The 21,110-nt window shown below is 36.2% G+C and overlaps 1 protein-coding gene across 1 annotated transcript in view; it reads right to left on the bottom strand.

The window, feature by feature from the left end:
• ADGRV1 (adhesion G protein-coupled receptor V1) overlaps nucleotides 1-21,110 on the bottom strand; it is a 506,381-nt gene that overhangs the window by 186,879 nt on the left and 298,392 nt on the right. Inside the window, exon 84 of the mRNA XM_029942597.1 lies at nucleotides 7,119-7,235. Within this exon, the coding sequence (XP_029798457.1) occupies nucleotides 7,119-7,235 (117 nt within the window). The remainder of the gene's footprint in view (nucleotides 1-7,118; nucleotides 7,236-21,110) is intronic.

The raw sequence follows: 21,110 nt of genomic DNA, 5'->3' as shown, positions 1-21,110 counted from the left end.
TGTTATCATCAAGACAGTATGGTATTGGCACAAAAACACACACATAGACAAATGGAATAGAATAGAGAACCCAGAACTGGGCCCACAAATGTATGGCCAATTAATTTTTGACAAAGCAGGAAAGAGTATCCAATGGAAAAAAGACTGCCTCTTTAGCAGGTGGTGCTGGGAAAACTGGACAGCAACATGCAGAAGAATGAATCTAGACTACTTTCTTACACCATACACAAAAATAAACTCAAAATGGCTGAAGGACCTGAATGTGAGACAGGAAACCATCAAAACCCTCGAGGAGAAAGCAGGAAACAACCTCCTTGACCTCAAAGGCAAGGGAAATGAATGCAAAAATGAACTATTGGGACCTCATCAAGATCAAAAGCTTCTGCACTGCAAAGGAAACAATCAAGAAAACTAATAGGCAACCGACAGAATGGGAAAAGATCATTGCAAATGACATATCAGATAAAGGGCCAGTATCCTAAATCTACAAGGAACTCACCAAACTCCACGCTTGAAAAACAAATAACCCAGTGAAGAAATGGGCAGAAGACATAAACAGACACTTCTCCAAGAAGACATCCAGATGGCCTACAGGCACATAAAACGATGCTCAACATCACTCATCATCAGGGAAATACAAATCAAAACCACACTAAGATGCCACCTCACGCCAGTCAGAGTGGCTAAAATGAACAAATCAAGAGACTATAGATTCTGGCGAGGGTGTGGAAAGACATGCACCCTCCTACACTGTTGGTGGGATGTAAACTGGTGCAGCTGCTCTGATAAACAATGTGGAGGTTCCTCAAAAAACTATCCATAGAACTCTCCTATGACCCAGCAATAGCACTGCTAGAAATTTATCCAAGGAATACAGAAGTACTGATGCATAGGGGCACATGTACCCCAATGTTCATAGCAGCACTGTCAACAATAGCCAAATCATGGAAAAGCCTAAATGTCCATCACCTGAGTGGATCAAGAAGATGTGGTATATATATACAATGGAGTATTACACGGCAATGAGAAAGAATGAAATCTGGCCATTTGTAGCAAAGTGGATGGACCTCGAGGGTTTTATGCTAAGCAAAATAAGTCAGGTGGAGAAGGACAGATACCATATGTTTGCACTCATAGGTCTAACTGGAGAACAGAAGAAACTTAATGGAGAACCATGGGGAGGGGAAGAGGGAAAGAGAGTTGGGGAGAGAGAGGGATACAAAATCTGAGAGACTACTGAATACTGAAAATGAACTGAGGGTTGAAGGGGGAGGGAGGAAAAGAGGTGGTGGTGATGGAGGAGGGCACTTATGGGGAAGAGCACTGGGTGTTGTATGGAAACCAATTTGACAATAAACTATTTTAAAAAAATAAATAAAGATAAGCAATAAAACAAAAAAATAGTAAAGGTATAAGTTCTAGGAATTTATTCTAAGAAAATTCTAAAAGTAAGTAAATATTCAGAATGTAAGGATGTTCAAGAAAACATTGTTTATAGTAGAAAATTAACTGAAATTAACTAGCATTTCATTAATAAGAGATGAGAAAAATAAACTATGGATAAACATTCTGTAAAATAGAAAAAAAAGCATACTATACTTGGTAAATGCATGTATATAAAAATATATGTTATGCACTATATTTAAGTAAATAAATACATACATACACAAGAACATATGTGCTTTTTTATATATTTATAAATGTTTGTATATTTGTGGAACATTTCTGGAAAGATACACAGGAAATCACTAACAGTGTTTACATTTGGGAGTTGGGTTGAGGGTAAAGCAGAGGGTGGAGACTGTGTCATAGGGAGAAACAGATGTACTTTTCATTTTATATTTCTCTTCAGTGTTTGATTATGTTTTGTACTACTAGCATATGCTATTTATAAAATGAAAGCAAATCAAAACAAAAAAGGGAAGTGAAAATGGAACAATAGAAACCAGGAAAAGAGAGTAAAAACACTGCAAGAGCTTAAATTCTCACTGTTCATCTTCCTCAAAGTAGACATGACCTGCTGTTTTAAGGAAGTGGAAAATTATTTCAGTAGTTTCATGATTTTTACATGATGAACAAACAGAAGGATAACTCAGGTTCCATGCCCTAAAAGGGGATCTGAGTTATTTGCTTAAAAAAATTAAAGAAAATAATTTTTACTCTATTCATTCATGGTATTAACTTCTCAGTCCAGAAAGGAGGAATCTCTGTCCAGAAATGGGGAAGCCTAAAGAAATAGAGTGAAGGTCACTAGTTACAGATCCTGTGATGAGCCACACAAGTGCCTCAGGAAGAGATCAGAAATTATTTATCTAGCTTGCTGAAGCTTCACAGCTAGCTATGGTCTGCCTTACTCTGAGTCTCTCCCTACTATTCTCAAGAAAATTCTCTTTGGGGAACAAAAAAGTGGAAATTGTATTGGAAAAGCACCTTTTTTTTGACATGTCTCATAATCTATGGAATATCAGCCACACATATTTGCTTAGCCAATAATATTGAGTAAATATGTATGGAGTGTACAATCTGTGGTAGGCACAGTTCCAAGCTCTTTTCATGTACGAATACATTTTATCTTTCCACAATCCTCAAAGTCAGGTACTGTTATTACAAATCAGATTATTCAGATAAGAAAATCTAGGCTCAGAAAAGTTATGTAACTTGTTTACTGATAAAATCTTTCTCTAGCTACTCTAAAATATTATCCAATTTTTCTATAATACCGAAAATATAACATAAAAGTTCAAGATAAAGTTATTTAAATGTATTCTAAGATTGAAGATATGATGTACATCAAAATAAACAGTAATTCTGACATACTAAGTCCAATGATTAAAAGTTAATGGTTAACTTTTTGTCATAAGCTATGCACACACATACATAAATCAAATTGTCCTACACTACTAAAATATGAAGAATTACTAAAATGTTAATATTAAAAAGAATTTTAAACCCTAACTGACTAGCAATATTGGATTAACAGCAATCTAATCTTTTACATAGTGTTTTAAAAATAGATTCTAGGGGGAGCCTGGGTGGCTCAGTCGGTTAAGAGTCCAACTTCGGCTCAGGTCATGATCTCATGGTTCGTGGGTTTGAGCCCCATAGTCTGGCTTGGTGCTGACAGCTTAGAGCCTGGAGCCTGCTTCTGATTCTGTGTTGCCCTCTCTCTCTGCCCCTCCCCCACTCATTTTCTGTTTCTGTCTGTCTCAATAATAAAATAAAACATAAAATGGATTCTAGTTTTGGGGTGCCTGGGTGGTTTGGTCAGTTAATTAAGCGTCCGACTTCAGCTCAAGTCATGATCTCACATTCCGTGAGTTTGAGCTCAGAGCCTGGAGCCTGCCTCAGATTCTGTGTCTCCCTCACTCTCTGCCCCTTCCCCACTCTTGCACTGCCTCTCAAAAATGAATAAATGTTTAAAAATAAAAATAAATGGACTCTAGTTTAAAAAACATTTTAGGGGCACCTGGATGGCTCAGTCAGTTGAATGTCTGACTTTGGCTCAGGTCGTGATCTCACGGTTTGTGAGTACAAACCCTGTATCAGGCTTTGTGCAGATAGCTTGGAGCCTGGAGTCTGTTTCTAGATTCAGTGTCTTCCCCTCTCTCTGCCCCTCCCCTTCTTGAATTCTGTCTATTTCTCTCAAAAATAAATAAAACATTAAGAAAAAGATTTTAGCAGACAGTATTTTACAAATAGGAAAACACAGGTTGGTAAAGTGACAACCTCTTCCCACAAAGTAACTCATTAGAAGAAACCTACCTAGAATGAGAAATTATTGAATTTTCCCCTTGTGGTTACACCACAAACCATGAAAAATGTGTGTGGTGTGCCATCTGAAATACATTAAACTTCACCGGTACTTTCAGTACTTTTCCTAACCAATAGTCATTCAGAACTCTAATTAGCTTACTAAAGGTCCATCAGCCACAATCTTACTTACTTAAGACTGGAGAAAGAGAGAATACATCAGTCTCTTATTAAGTTGAATGAAATTTTTTTAAATCTTTATTTTTGAGAGTAAGAGAGACAGAAGATGAGTGGGAAAGGGGCAGAGAGAGAGAGAGGGAGACACAGAATCTGAAGCAGGCTCCAGGCTCTGAGCTGTCAGCATAGAGCCCGACGCAGGGCTCAAACTCAACAATACGTGAGATCATGACCTGAGCTGAAGTCGGATACCCAACCAACTGAACCATCCAGGCGCCCCAAGTTGGATGAAATCTTATGTGTGATCCCATCTAACAGTCTCCCCAAAGTAGAAAAATATGTTAGAAAATTTATCCTTTATCCCTGTTTGAAAGTTTATCATTTATCCCTGTTTGAATATATTTTGCTGACTGGGTACTTTCTATTTATAGAAACAGCCTCTTCAATTTTGATGTTTTTCTTGTCTATCAAAGTCCTAAGAGTGAATCAAAACTTGCTTCTCTAATTTTTGATGCATTTGTGCCATTCTTCCAACTGGAGCTGCAGACCAGTCTTTATTTCCTATAGTAGCCCTTCCAGAATTTGTAGACAGCCATCACATCACTCTAAATTCTTTCCAGGTTAGTAATCCCCAGCTGCCTCAAAGTTTCTTACAGGACTGTTTTCCAACTTCTCATTGGCTAGTTAATATTCCTGGTGAAAAAGGATTCATGAAAGCAGTTACAGGCTCCCAAGGTTTCTTGAACATTTGTAGATTACAACATTAGAATGATTCCCTCACCTACCCCTATGCTGTTGATATAACCTACGTCTGTGTTGTTTTGTAGCTGCTGTTTTAAGCAATCTGGTCACACATTTGACTGCACCTAAGCTTGTGTTAAATTAATATTTCAAGTTATTGACCTTAACCCTCATCAGATTACGTCAGTTTTCAATTGTTTACAGCAGTATCTTTGTGTTGATTCTACCTGAATCACCAGCCCAGGCAGCTTTCTATTTTAGCTGTTTTCTCATCTGTATCATCTGCATACCAATAAGACAGTTTCCTGTGTCTTCCTCTGAGTCATTAACCAAAAACTGAGTAGGTCAGGGAATCGGACAAAGACCTTTCACAAGACACTGGGGACCTCAGTCCAAGCAGATAACTAACAACATACACATGGTGCACATAAAAAATTCAGCTTAGATAAACTCCTAAAATAATTTTGCACAGAATCTAGCAAATACTTTAATTTTAGCAAATATTAAGTTTTATGTTATATGGTTTAGATTTAGCTTTACTCTTTTTTATATTTGTTTTTTTATGTTAATGTTTATTTTTGAGGTAGAAAACATGAGCTGGGGAGGGGCAGAGAGAGGGAGGGACAGAGGATCTGAAACGGGCTCTACACTGACAGTGCTGACTGCAGTGGATCCAATACGGGGCTTGAACTCACAAACTGTGAGATCATGATCTGAGACAAAGTTGGGTGCTAAACTGACTGAGATATTCAGGTGCCCCAAGATTTAGCTTTACTTTTTAATTATGGGGGAGGGGTTTGAGAATACCATAAGCTTTTCATAATTAGAGCTGTTTAAAGACCTATGAAATGATACTTCTATGGAGAAGGAATTATTATCTTCATATGCAGACTGTGGTATTCTCATATCCTTCCATTATTGCTGTGTAGTGAAAACCCCACATTGTTTTACTCAATAAGAAAAAAGAAGTGCAAGTGACTGAATGCATCTGTTTACATAAAATAGTTCACATGCATACTCAAAAACACAAATGAAACGTTGTATCATATGAAAGATTTAACAATACCAAAGCATTACCAAAAGCAACATTGCATTCAGTTGAGCCATTTACTGACATTAATACTACTAAAGTGGATCCAACTTTCATATTTTCTTTTTTATCAAGCAAATCAGCATAGGACAACGAAGAGAACTTGGGATTTTAGTCAGTAAGGGAAGAGTTCACGTCGCTCCACAACATCTGCTAGTTCTTCAGAGGAGTATACTACGGCTGTTCAGGTCTCACTCCGTGCTTCCTTCCAAAGCCGTCTCTTCTGAAGGAATGCATTCATTTTCCAACTGCCAGTCAACCATTTTCTAAAGTATCTTTATAGTATGGGCCTCTGTTTGAGATTTAGTCCTCTGTATCTCACTTTTCCCAAAGTCTCCACTGGAGGTCTTATACTGGAGAAACTTCACACAGCATATCCTAAAACTGTCATCATCCTTCTGGTAATTTCCAAGGGTCATTATTTCAGTTCAAGGCACCCTCATCCCCCTGTCTATGAAGAAAACTTGGGAATCATCCTTGGTTCTACCTTCTGCATTCTTTTCTTTTCTTTTTTTTTTAGATCTTTTAATATTTATTTATTTTTGAGAGAGAGAGAGTGAGCGAGCGAGCACAAGCTGGGGAGGGGAAGATAGAGAGGGAGACACAGAATCCGAAGACAGGCTCCAGGCTCTGAGCTGTCAGCACAGAGCCTGACACGGGGCTCGAACCCACAAACTGTGAGATCATGACCTGAACCAAAGTCGAATGCTTAACCAACTGAGCCACCCAGGCGAGGCATCCCCTTTCTGCATTCTTCTTAACCATCTATACATTCTACTGTTATACTAAAAAAAAATAATAAAATAAAAGAGAGAGAAATCTCAAAAGGCTATTTCTGTTACTCTCAGATTCATACTACCATGTTTTCTAACCTGGATACTTAATTAGCTGATGCTAATGCTACTTAATTAGCTCCCATTGTCAACCTTTCTGTCACCAAATCACTACAAACATGGAGATCCTCCTAAAATATAAACATTGTCATGTCACTTGTTTCATTCTAGGACCACCCCCAGAAAAAAGCTCAAATTTCTTTCTTTCTTTTTTTTTTTTAGTCTATCTTTTCCTTTGAGTGTTTCAAATTTCTTACTGTGCTTTACAGGGTCAACATCATAAGCCTCACCTCCTACCACGCCCTTATTTCTACGCCTACTATAAACTTTCTGATGTTGTACAGCTCACAAAGTTTCTTTCCCACTGATCTCCTGAGAATGCAGTGATGGATATATAGAATGACTTCCACTTCACATGTAGCATAGAGGAAGCATATACAGCATACAGGAATAGCAAATATGAAGAATATGCCATGCAGATTCATTGGAAAGCTGAGGGGGGTGGGGTGAGGAAATGAGGTACCAACCTGAATGAGCATCCAGCTGAACTGGCAAAGATACAGATAATGTGTAACGGCAGCCATGGCTGAACAGCTCTCCTCTGTGAGTTGGGGACTTGCATATGCAGATGCCAGGAACACAATCTGTAAGAAACAAACACTGTATTTTTAAACCATGCTAAAGGTGATGAAGGATATGAAGAGAACAAACTGTGCTCTTATCAGAATCTAGGATTCAGTTACTCAAAGGGAAAATAAGTTAATCTGTTGCTCAAACTGAGATGATGAACAGTACATAAAATGGCAATACATAGTTGCATATTGTATTTATTTATTTATTTGAATAAAGTTCATTTATTTGAATAAAGTTGACATAACATTACATTAGATTCAGGTTACAACCTGATCTGACAAGTTTATACATTTATAGCTGTGTTCACCACAAGTGTACTACCATCTGTCCTGTTACTTTGCTATTACAGTATCGTTGACTGTATTCCCTTATGCCTTTTATGGATTTTCACATTTTTCTTAAAAATTTTTTAACGTTTATTTATTTTTGAGAGAGAGCAAGAGCGCACGTGCATGAGTCAGGGAGGGGTAGAGAGAGAGGGCGACACAAAATCTGAAGCAGGCTCCAGGCTCTAATCAGTCAGCATAGAGCCTGACATGGGGCTTGAACTCACAAATCCGAACCATAATGCTTAACTGACTGAGCCACCTGGACACCCCTAAAATAATATGTATGTATCTTTGGCCATACTGAAGTGACTCTTCCTTCTTGAAAATTATTTATTGAGTACTTCATGTATCAAGCATTGAAGAAAAGAAAGGCTTTTTCTTTTTCTTTTTTAAAGCTATAGACATTGAACTAAGTTCATTCTTCTTGGTCTAGTTTCTTCATCTGGAGTAAGAAAAAGATGAAAACTACAAATTTTTAAGTCCTTTTCTATGCCAAGATTCCAGGATTAATTTTTAAATGAGGAACATTCCTGATTCAACTTTTTTGTTTGTTTGTTTGTTTATTTAGCCCTGGATTTGGAGCATTCGTAACACACACTATTAAGGGGGGGAAAAGCAGATGCTAGAAATTTATGTCTCATTATTTCCTAACAATCTGGTACAAATGAGTTCCCTAAAAAAATAAAGGCAACAAATTTGCCCATCCAGAACATATCACAAATACCTTTACAATTATTTTGAAAACATGCTTAGATTTTCCTAGATTTTAGCTTCTAACTTCTGATTTGTAACACATTATAGATCATAAATTTAACCTTCCTAACGTCCACAAATATTAACCGAACACTTTCACCAAAACACTAAGCACCAAAACTGCCTTAAAAGCTGTTGGAAGAACAGACTGAGAGGTTCAGCCAAAGGAAAAAAACCAAATAATTTTAACATTTTATCTGCCTTCTTTTTACAAAGCAGCATCTATTTCCACAAAGGTTTTATAAGTGTACCTATAATAAATTTGAGCCTAATTCATATTCTATAATATGGATGTGTTAAGGTTTATTTCGTAGTTATGTTCTAATCAACCTGAAGAATTTGCTATGTAAGACAGCAGTGTAATCCAAATTTGTAATCAAATATGCTTAGTTTTAAGCATTCTATGAAACTATAAATGGTATGCTAATTTGAATCATTCTTATTCTCTTAAAAATCTTTTCCTTGAAACAAATTAGTAAAGGTTATTGTTTAAGCTTTCAGAATACAGTTTTAACACCCAAAATTCTACTCTACCCTTATGACTTCTCTATTTTTATTATGTTTCACCCTCCTATTCTAAGTTCTAAAAACACCAATTACAAATCTACTTTTGCAAACTATTAACATTCTTCCAGAATGTTCTTTAAATTATGAGAAATAATTCCATCTGTATGGAAGATTAGTCTGCGAGAAAAGGCTGTCTTGTCACAATGAACATTGCTACAACGGGAATGAACTAAGAAAACATGGGAGAACCAACTATTACAGATAACCAGGCCAATCTAAAATTAAATTAAATTCAGTTAAAATGCAAATTAAGTGGTTAAAGCAAAATAAAATGCCATCTCCTAGCATATTTAGCACATACATCTTTTTTTCTTGGAAATTATTATTATTATGTTTCTAAATAGTTTATTGTCAAATTGGTTTACATACAGCACCCAGTGCTCTTCCCCACAAGTGCCCTCCTCCATCACCACCACCTCTTTTTCTCCCTCCCCCTCCCCCTTCTACCCTCAGTTCATTTTCAGTATTCAATAGTCTCTCAGGTTTTGGGTCCCTCTCCCTCCCCAACTCTCTTTCCCCCTTCCCCTCCCCCTGGTCCTCCATTAGGTTTCTCTTGGTCTCCTGTTAGACCTATGCACATACATCTTTAAGGCACATTAATGTAAGAGGAAATGATCTGTTACCATTGTTTGTTTACTCAATCATACATACAGAGATGGCCAGGAGAAAGGCTGTTTTCAGGGTCAGTTCTCTGGATGCATTAAACAGCAAAACAAAAAAAATTTTTTTCAAAGGTCCTCAGTCATTCGTGTATTGATTCATTCAGTAAGCAGGCAAGTACCTACTACCAACAAAGTGTAACGCTATCTATCTGAGATAAAGAATATGGGGGCAAAAGGTGCTTCATGTTTTCTTGCGAACCCATGAATTAATGATGTGAAGTCATTATTAAGTTACACCAACTTAATAAATGATGAAAAAGGATCTGATACAGATATTAACTTTTTGGAGGTCACTAAACATGTTTTAAAGTTAAAGTGAGACTCAATGTTTATTATTTATTTATTTATTGAGAGAGAGAGAGAGAGAGAGAGAGAGACGGCGGGGGCAGAGAGCGAGGGAGACAGAATTTGAAGCAGGTTTGAAGTGGGGATCAAACCCACGAACCATGAGATCGTAACATGAGCTGAAGTCTGATGTTTAGCCGACTGAGCCACCCAGGCGCCCCAGTTAAAGTGGGATTCAAATCTTGGTGTTCTGACTTATATAGCATTCTTTCTAGAACACCATGTTGCAGCCTATAAAGCTAAAAACCAAGCTCAAGCCCTGCCTCAAAGTGCTGAAGTTCTAGCTCACTCTTTCTCAATCCTTTTTAACCCCCCAAAGGTTCATAATGGCAACAGAATATAATGCCAATAGCAAATATAATACTATTCTTAATTCTATATTGATATAGCATATATACATCTTAACTAAAGAGGAAAGATTAATAAATATATATATATATCCCCAAGACAGTATTTGATATGTTTGGTTAGTAATTTATAAAATCCTTTGCTTCTTCTGATTGATGAGAGCTCTATAGTACCTATGTATAGTTTTCATTTTAAATATAGAGCATGTATCTCTGTTCGCATGTGCTAATAGTAATAACTTATTACACTGTAAATATCAAATATCAATTCTCAGTGCTCCTTAGTATACCTCTCTCCCTACTTTACTATGTCCTCTCTATTAATCGCCCTTCTTTCTACTCTCCAGCTCATCCAAAAAACCTACTTCGTTTTTACAGGACCAGTTCAAATTCCACGTGCCTACTCAGATCATGATAAGCTCCTAGACCCTCCTAGTTTTTAAAGTGGGAAAACACTTGTTATTAAGCATTCATAATGAGCTAAATGTCATTCTTTCTAGTAAGGAGAGTGCCTTGGGCTAAAGCCACACACAAGATGCAATAAAATGTGACAGGTGTTATAACAGGGTATGGAGTAAAATTCCAGGGGAACACAGTCAAGACTGATTAGTTCTGCTTGTGGGAGTCAAAGAAATAATTAGAGAGGAAACAGAATTGTCTTGGTTTGGCCTAGAAGTCCCATCTGCCTTCCATACCCTTCTTAAGCTTATCTTCCACAAGATCCCTCCATTCTACTCTAACTATATTGATTGCTTATTTTCAAAACATGTTCCATCATCTTTCAGTTCTGTGCTTCCTCTTTCTCCTACCTAGGATTTCTGTTTCTCATCTTCCTCTGCTGAAATAATGTCTATTTTTCAAGGTATGACTGAAATGCCAACTCTATCATAAATATAAGGCTATTTCTTTAAACCACAAGCAAATATTTCATCCCCTGAATTTTTAAAATAGGATTTTATTAACATAAGAGTTGGTTTCCCTATAAAACTCAATTCTCTCAATTCTTAGATAAAATCAGCCTTAATCTCTAGGAAAACTGTCAATTCCTTAAAGGCAAAAATTCTACCTTATAATTATTTTGAAATAAATTTTTTAAAAAAGAAAATACACCAAGTATTCATTATCCTGTACAGACCCTATCATGGGTTTGAGCATATAATTTTATTTTATTAATAATTTATAAATTTTATTATATTTTATTAATAATTTTATCAGTTTATAATTTTTATTAATAATTTAGAATTTTAAAAAATATTTGTTTATTTTTGCAGAGAGAGACAGAGCATGAGCAGGGGAGGAGCAGAGAGAGAGGGAGACACAGAATTCAATCCAGGCTCCAGGCTCTGAGCTCTCAGAACAAAGTGTGACACAGGGCTTGAACTCATGAACTGCAAGATCATGAGGTGAGCTGAAGTGGGACACCTAACCAACTGAGCTACCTAGATGCCCTGAGCATATAATTTTTAAAAATTTTTTTTAAAATTTTTTACTGAAGTATAGCTGACTCAGCACCCCTGTCTGTTTTACTTTTAATTATTTGCAGGGGCTGCATCAGGCTCTGTGCTGACAGCTTAGAGTCTGGAGACCACTTCAGATTCTGTCTCCCTCTTTCTGCTCCTCCCTTGCTCACTCTGTCTCTCTCTCTCTCCTTCAAAAATAAATGAACATTAACAAAATTTTTAAAAATTTAAAAAGGTATTTGAAGAAACATTTAAAACTATCTGAAGAACTTTAACAAATTATTAATAAATTACCTTATGCAGTAAGGTAGATGCCAAAAATGGGAAAAGAACTGTAAGCAAAGGTTATAAAAGGCTTTTTTTTATTGGTATGCTCAATAGAGACTTCCTGTACTGTGTTCCTATGAACAAAACACTTGGAATAAAACCATACTTAATTTCCTATATCTTTTTTCATTATCTTGTGATCATATGTGTACTATCTCCCCCAAACCCCTGGACTAGCATTTTTTTCACTGGTATTTCTACCTTATCCCTTAGGAGAATGTTTAAATATCAGAAATATTTTGCCATGCCAAATCTGAATTTTCACTGTTATCAAAAATACCATACTTAACATTATAATGATCTTCACTGATTTCACACAAATATTCTTTTTTTCCCCATGCTGAAAACTTTAAATATTTTTGGCTCGCCCTCCTATGGTCTTCATGTCAAAGAACATAAAATCTGTTATGCTTATGTTCACAGTTAGCTTGCTCCTTCTTTCCTATACAAGTCCCAATTCTCTGTATTTTATACTTACTCTGGCTGTTATATAAAATGTATGGAATAAAAGACCCTTGAAAATTAAATGAAATATGCCTCTGAATGTCTTAGGTGTGTCAGGGCGGTATTTTACGCAATGCAAAAGTTTTTGGCAACTCCTGAATGTCAGAAACCAGTATGAACAGGTTTTAATAATTATTACCTTTTTATAGTTGCCATAGTAAAAAATACAGTACCAAAACCGATCCACATTTACAGTTTCCTAATGGCACATTCTGTGTATGTCCTGTCTTTAGTATACCCTTGTGTCTGCTGCTGTAAATAACACAGGACCCAGATCTCCTACCCACGCCACCTGTTACTGTCAGAACACATGTTGTTTTCTCACCACATCTAATAATTAAATTATGCGAACATGTACCATTAAGTAAATCAGAGTCAGAAGCAGATGGATACTGGGAGGGTACATTTAGATTGTATATGGACATAGTCAGATTAAGTTGTTTTAGTATATGACTTATGTCAATCAAATGTTGGCAATTATCATTTAAAAAAAAACAAACCTTACACCTATACACATGCTTGCCTATTTTTGTCATAGCTCATTTTTGGTAAAGTAGACTGCTTGGGCCCCTATAGATAATGACATTTTAAAAGGCCATCTTGCAAGACAATGGTGCACTTTATCGAAAAACAAACAAAACAGAACAAAACTGAAAAGCAATTCAGCCCCCATTTCAGAACTTTTTAGAGGTATTTTATTGTGTTTTCATTTCTTTTCTTAAAAAGTAATTTTCTTTCTGAGAAACAGATCTTTATGAGTTATGCATTAACACCAAGACTAGTCTTTTTTCATCTGGAATACAGCCAAAAAAGCACTAACTCATTTTTATCAGCAATAATAACAATAATAATTACCCTTTAATGAATGGCTATTATGTGCTAGGTACTGTAGTAAATGCCCTACCAAACATTATTTCATATTATTCCTAAATAACCCATGCAATTTAGAGATCACTGCCTCCGTCTTATAGAGGAGGAATCTGAAGCTTAATAAAGGTTCAAAAAAAAAAGCTGGAAAAGAAGTCCTATGTTTCCCACAAGGTTTACATAATATGTGGCTATCTTATATACTCTGTTCTCATTAAAAATCAACTGCAGTTAAACATTTAGTTACTATAATATTTGTTAAATATAAAACATACTGGAAATACTTGGGTGGCTCAGTCAGTTAAGCATCTGACTTTGGCTCAGGTCATGATTTACAGTTTGTGCATTTCAGCCTCACATCGGGCTCTATGCTGATAGCTCAGAGTTTGGGGCCTGAAATGTGCTTCTGATTCTGTGTCTCCCTCTGCTCCTCCCTCACTTGTGCTCTGTCTCCCTCAGCCTCTCAAAAAATAAATACACATTAAAAAAAAAAAACCAGAAAAAGTACTAGAAGCGGCACCTGGGTGGCTCAGTCAGTCAAGTGCCCAACTTCGACTCAGGTCACGATCTCACAGTTCGTGTGTCAGAGCCCTGCACTGGGCTGTCAGTGCAGGGCAGCTTCAGATCTTCTGTCCCCTTCTCTCTCTGCCCCTCCCCTGCTTGTGCTCTTTCCTTCCCTCTCTCAAGAATTAACAAACATTAAAAAAAAAAAGTACTTGCAATTACTATTGAGAATTATTTGATCAGTCCATTGGCATAGTTTAAATAAGCATAGCAGAAATCTAATTCACAATTAATCAAACACATTTTTATAGGCCTTTAAAGAAAAAAGCTTTTATCTTTCATCTAGGTTTTTAAAGAAATGAAATAAATTCCCTACAGCCATTACCATATCCTTTCTCTGTTATTTTTTGTATCATTTCTCCTCTTAGAATTACTTCAGTAAAATTACATTATAATAATTATTAATAAAAAAGGCACACATTATCTTCGTGGTCAGTTAGTTTCAATTCATATTTTTGCTTCAAATTATGTCAAATAGCTAAATTTTTGTTTTAATTCTGGTGTTATATTAGCTTCGGGTGTACACTACAGGGAGTCAACAATTTTATACACTGCTCGGGACTCATCACCATTAAGGGTATTTCTTAATCCCCTCCGCCGGTTTCAAGCATACCTGTGCACATCTCCCCTCTGGCAACCACCAATTTATTTATCTAAATCATTTTTTGTCTTTCCCCCCTTTTTCATTTGTTTTGTTTCTTAAATTCCACACATGAGTGAAGTTGTTATGGTATTTGTCTTTCTCTGATTGATTTATTTAACTTATTGGCATTATATCCTCAAAATACATCCATGTTTTTGCAAATGGCAAGAATTCATTCCTTTTTAATGGCTGAGTAATATTCTATTTGAATCAGTATTTTCATATTCTTTGGTTAAATCCCCAGTAGTGAAATTACAGGATTATACGGTAATTCTATTTTCAAATTTCTGAGGAACCTCCATACTGTTTTCCACACCAGTTTGCATTCCCACCAATAGAGCCTGAGGGTTCCTTTTTCTCCACATCCTTGTCAACACTTGTTGTTTTTCAAGTAGCTGAATTTTTATACATAACTTTAAAATGTTTTCACTTGAATCATTATTCTTCAAGAGCTGGACAGGTGGCATTGACTTTATTTGCAATTTCACAGAGGTCATTAGAGTCAGTAGTAGCAACATGGATGCATCTGTGAGATTGGGGGCAACAAGCAATATAATTTGCAAAGTGACATGACTGAATCAATTCTGGTTAGGAATATGTAGTATGTGGAAAAGACAGCTCAAATAAAAGTATGCTCCACACACAGAGCATGGGACCCTCTAGAAGAAACTGGGCACTTAGGGTCCAGCATGAAGGCTCCCTAAGGTACTCTAGCAGTTTATAATGTCATTAGCCATTAGCCACAAGAAGTAAAGGATCTAATCATTTGCCCATAAAGAACTTGAGAAGATGAGTATGATATGAACAAGCTGTGTTCATTTATCAGCCATCATAAATCTATGATGAAAAAAATTAAGACTACACATTTTACTCCAATTAAAGAGCAAGGGTGTGTGTTTAGATGTGTGTACTGCGTGACCCCTGCAGTGAGGCTGTAGCAAAGCTCACGCATGATGGAAAGAAGGAAAGGGCCAGATCGTAACGCACATTTCATTTCAGTGTTATCATAAGAATCAACTAAAGATATTTAATATTTAAAATTAAAGGGCTCTGAGAGTTTTAACTTTTCAAATCCCCCAGTCATTTCATGAAACCAAACCAATAAAAACAAAAATAACAAAAAGTACAGTGATTAAGATCATGAGCTCTGAGCCAGAATGCATAATTTCAATCTTGGCTCCATTCCTTATTAATTGTAGAACTTTGGAAAATTATGTCTCTGTGCCTCTCTATTCTCATGTATAAAAATGGAGAAAATAGTACAGTATTCACCTCATAGGGCTGTTGTGAAATTAAAACTATAAGCATAAATTTTTATGTCAGTATTTGTCATATAGAACGGGTGATTTGTTTAAATAGGTGCAATTATTTACATGAAACTGAACAGGTTGATGTATTGCCAGCAACTGAAGACTCCTCTTGTTTCCAACTGGTAAATAACTCAGAAGTCAGTAAAATCATATTTTAAAGAAATAGAGGATTCTATGGTATAAATGAAGTCATAGCTTTCTAAGAGTTTCTCAGATCTTGATCTGATAATCAATCAGTAAATTATATTTTACATTTGTGTAATTGTTTTTGAAGTAGAAACATTAGGATGTTTATGAATTGTCAAGAGTCTTCATTATCTGAATGGGTCAGATAAAACCAAAACCACAGATGGCACTCAAAATAAAGTAGGCCTTCCAAGAAGACCCAGTATGGGTCTTGGAAAAAGGAGCATATGAACCCCTTTAGTGTCCTAAAACATTGAGCACTATGGGTATATTGAGCCATGTTTTTACTCAGTAAATAGGGAGAAAAGTAATTGTGTTCCTAAGGTGTAGTAGGCTTTCAGTGGTTTCTGTAGATAGGTCATATCATTTTAATTTTCATAACAGTACTATAAAGTTATTATCCCTGTGTGATACTAGGGAAACAGAAAATCAAAGGTCTTCAGCTAACCAATGGCATAGCTGGGATCTCGCTTATTGGACCCCTAACTCCATTCTCTTTTTGCTATTCTCTGCTGTTTTTATGTTATTTCATGAAAACAAATGAAATCCACGGAAAGGCAGCCATTAGTTCCTTGGATATAAGAACAGAATTGAGATTTGCCACATGGCTTTCAAGAATATTTCTGTTGGGCCACTTGAGTAGCTCAGTCAGCTAAGCATCTGACTTTGGCTCGGGTCATGATCTTTGTGGTTTGAGTGCCACATCAGGCCCTGTGCTGACAGCTAAGAGCTTGGACCCTACTTTGGATTCTGTGTCTCCCTCTCTCTGTGTCCCCCTGCTCATGCTCTGTATCTCAAAAATCAATAAACATTAAAAAGTTAAAAAATTAAAATACATGAATATTTCTGTTAATATCAATGTTCCCATAAACATGTTCAATGCTGGCAAATCTCACAAGTGATTCAAACTTTTTTCAGTGAACACATTTTATTAAGCTACTTTTAAGTTTATTTTAGGTTAATACCAAAATTTATGTTCTTGAACTGATAAAACATATGTGATGATTATCAACAGAAAATCCAAGTGCTTTTCTTTTAAAAATGTAAAAAATGAAAAATTCCTACTATAGACAATTTAGCAGCATATAGGAAATAAAAGAGGGCTATATACCAGGAAACAGGTCAGATCAACGCAAGTGGATTAAAATCTACATAAAAGTTCACTCCTGTATCTAAATGGTAGAAATCTGAAGTTGATATTTTCATACTTCTCTCTCATTATTAGCTACATAGACAGCTCAACTGAGTTCATGTCCCAAAGGAGAAAATTTGATTCTCTGATGGGGTTACAAAATATGATGTGGAATAAGACAAGGACTTGGGGAAGCTGAATTGCATTTTGGTCATATCACATATGTGGGATATCTACAGGTCAGTCTGGCAGAGTCAACTATCCACCTAAACCTCAAAGTAGTCTACCCTTCCACCAACTCAATCTTTTTCATGCCCCTCCTCCTCTTCTGGCACAAATGGGATTTAACACAAATGTCTTACCCTTGAACAGAAAGTGGTAATGAAAATAAAAAGGTCTCAGAAATCATAATGGTAGCCCATGACCCTCTGATCGGAAGGAAGAACAGGGTAACTGCCTAATGATGTTTATAAATATTAGTCTTCTCTCTTGATAAGTGGTAGAAACCGAAATAAAGGTAGAGAGAAAACAGATGGAGGCGGAGGTAGCAGCCACAGCGCAGAGAGATTAGAAATAGAGGCACTATTTTGGCAGCATTGATATCAGTACTAAAACAGAGATAGCTTTTATTTATTTTTTTAATGTTTATTTTTATTTTTTGAGAGAGAGGGTAAGAGATGGAGTGGGGGGGCAGAGAGAAAGGGGGACAAAGGGTCTAAAGCAGGCTCTGTGCTGAAAGCAGAGAGCCTGATGCAGGTCTCGAACTCATGAACCTCAAGATCATGACCTGGGTAGAAGTGGGATGCTTAACAGACTGAGCCACTCAAGTGCCCAAAACAGATAATTTTTAAAGGCTTGGTGTAGACTATGGGCAATTACTAGTTCCTGGAACAATGGAGTTTCAAATATACATATAAATTTTTCATTGATTGTCCGTCTTTGTAGAAATTTTGACCTTCAATCTTAGAAAATTCCTCTTTAACAATGACAAATAATTGAACTTCGCAAGCATTGCCACTGATTTACATGAGAATATTACAGCACTTTACCCACTATCTGGAAAAATTAATATAATTTATATCCTTAAAAATAGCTCTAACTCCACATAACTTGTATTTAATAAACTCTCAGTTCAGATTTAAGCACTTTGAAGGCATGGCGCATGTCCTGTTTATTGAGGTATGCCTAACAGTACATAGACTAAGATCTAGTGAGAATTTAATGAGTATCTGTTGAATATTTCTTATTTAAAGAAATAAAATTTTAATATTTACATTGAGAACTTATTACTTATGAAAATATTTATAAATATTATTTATTATCATAATTTAAATAAATATTTTGAATTATTTGCAGTATAGCAACTAATTTGGAAATGTTTACAAACATGTGATTTAGAAACTTATCTGAATTGGAGACTTTTTCATTTAATTGCATGCACCACTAAAAGTATTTTATATTTTATTTTATTTTATCAATTCTATTCTGTTTCAGAGAGAGTGTAAGTGGTGGAGAGGAGCCGGAGAGAGAGAGAGAGAGAGAGAGAGAGAGAGAGAGAGAGACAATCTTAAGCAGGCTCCACACTCAGTGCAGAGCCCGATGCAGGGCTAGATCCTACAACCCTGGGATCACAACCTCAGCCGAAATCAAGAGCTGGATGCTCAACCACTCCATTTTTGTTTTTTTAAATTAACTATGCAGTCAATTACAACCATGGCTTCTAATAAAACAGAAATTTCATTAACTTAAGTGAAATGCTCATTTTTATAAGGGAATAGTGACAAAAATAAAATCTGTTACGTGGCCCTATTTGAGATAAGTAATGATCAGATAAGATGGTGTTAAATTTAAAACTCAAACAAGATTGATTATGAATATGTGAATTAATCAGAGATACCTACTGAGGCATAATCACTCCCTATAAGACTCCACACTGAAATTTCTCCTCTCCACTAAAAGTACATCCAATGTTCTGTGTCCAGTAACTGATCTGGTACTCAAGCCCTTGACTTTTTTTTTTTCATCCTGTGCAATTAGTTCACAAATTCTATCAGTTACACTTTTTAAATATCTCTTGAATATGTAAATCCTACCTCCCTTTCCACTATTATCTCTCACCTGAACTATTACTTCTCCACAGAGAACAGTATGGTGTAATTACCTTAATATGCAACAATATACTTGTTACTACATTTTTCACTGAAGTGACCAGCACACTTTAATAAATACCTTTCCAGTTCTCCATCATTCACGTAGAAACATTCAATTGTTAAGATGCTGATAGGAATCATGGACCAACCATTATACAAAGATTGTGTTTAATAATGTATTATTCTGGAAATGGTTAATCAGACATGAATAAAAGCATCTCTCCTTAGTCCAAGAAACTTCACATCAGAGCACTGTGTACTTTACTGAGTCACTTCCAAATACTCAATGGAACACAATCCATTTTAAAATCAGAGGGTAGGGCTGGATAAGCTAATGTACCTTACTATACTGCTCTAAAATACCATGATTTTTCTGCTTCCTTCTGACTTACAATTCAAAAACATCTCAGAATACATGGTGGGACTCTAAACCAAATCCACCCAGTATGTGCAAGGATGGCCTATTATGCAGAAAGCCTCTAAAATTTCCTGGTGATAGGGAAACCCATGTCCCCTCTCTTTTCTTCTCCTGTGCTCATGACCAAATCCCTTTTCCTGGCTGGGAAGATAGGAAATAAGACAGCATGGCTGACACCTGGCTCCTGTCCTGGTATTCTCCCAGTTTAATTTTCCTCTCTTCTCAGTAATGAATTAGGACACTAAAGAGAGAAAAGGAAAAATAGAAAAGAGAAAAAGCTGTCTTTGGAATAGGAAAAGATTCAGTTCATTGGCCAGGAAGTAAGTTCCTTGTACTATTTTGCTCTTCGTCTTCAGCATATACACAGGGCCTGAATAAAATGTCTCTTGAATTGAACTGAAGTCATCTAGTTTTTAAAAAACATTTCAACATAAGTACAGATAATTGAGGGGCACCTGGTGGCTCAGGTGGTTAAGTATCTAATATCAGCTCAGGTCATGATCTCTCAATTCACGAGTTCGAGCCCCGTGTTGTACTCTGTGCTGACAGCTCAGAGCTCGGAGCCCGCTCTGGATTCTGTGTCTCCCTTTCTCTCTGCCCCTCCCTGCTTGCACTGTGTCTCTCTCTCCCTCTCTCAAAAGTAACTAAACTTAAAAAAAACTCATAAGTAGAGTTGACATGACTTTTTAAAAATGCTTATTCATTTTGGGGGTGGGCAGAGAGAGGCAGAGAGAGAGGGAGAGAGAACCCCAAGCAGGCTCCATGCTCAGCACAGGGCCCAACGCAGGGCTTGTTCTCACAAGCCATGAGACCATGATCTGACCCAAAACCAAGAGTTGAATGCCCAACCGACTGAGCCACCCAGGTGCCCCAGTGGACATATGATTTTTAACTGACACCAAAACTGTAACTATTTTGGTGAGATTTCTAGCAAAATAAAAAATGTTTATGAACAAGCTTTTACAGCCTAAAAATATTAATATGGTCAGTTATTCACCATTTTTGTCACAGTTATGTTCCCTTTCAATCATAAGTACTTAGGAATCTTAGAACTGCATTTTTTTTAGAACTGCAACTTTAAATATAAACAGTCTTAAATTTAATGCAAACAAAATCCTGTTTTAATAATAATAATTAATAAAAACCCAGATCATTTTCTCACTAATAGAATTAAGTGGCCGTTTTTCCTGATGGCATTTAAAGGTTCCCAAGAGTAATGTTTCACCCACACTGTATTGTTAAGTGTCAAAACTGATGACTACTAATTTCCAATAGTTTTCTAGTTAAAGAATTCAAACTGATAAATTAACTTGCACAAGAAA

Source organism: Suricata suricatta, chromosome 6, assembly GCF_006229205.1.
Source record: "Suricata suricatta isolate VVHF042 chromosome 6, meerkat_22Aug2017_6uvM2_HiC, whole genome shotgun sequence".
Taxonomy (NCBI): Eukaryota; Metazoa; Chordata; class Mammalia; order Carnivora; family Herpestidae; genus Suricata; species Suricata suricatta.
The sequence above is the reverse complement of the archived record's forward strand: the minus strand, read 5'-3'. Positions and strand labels throughout refer to the sequence as shown.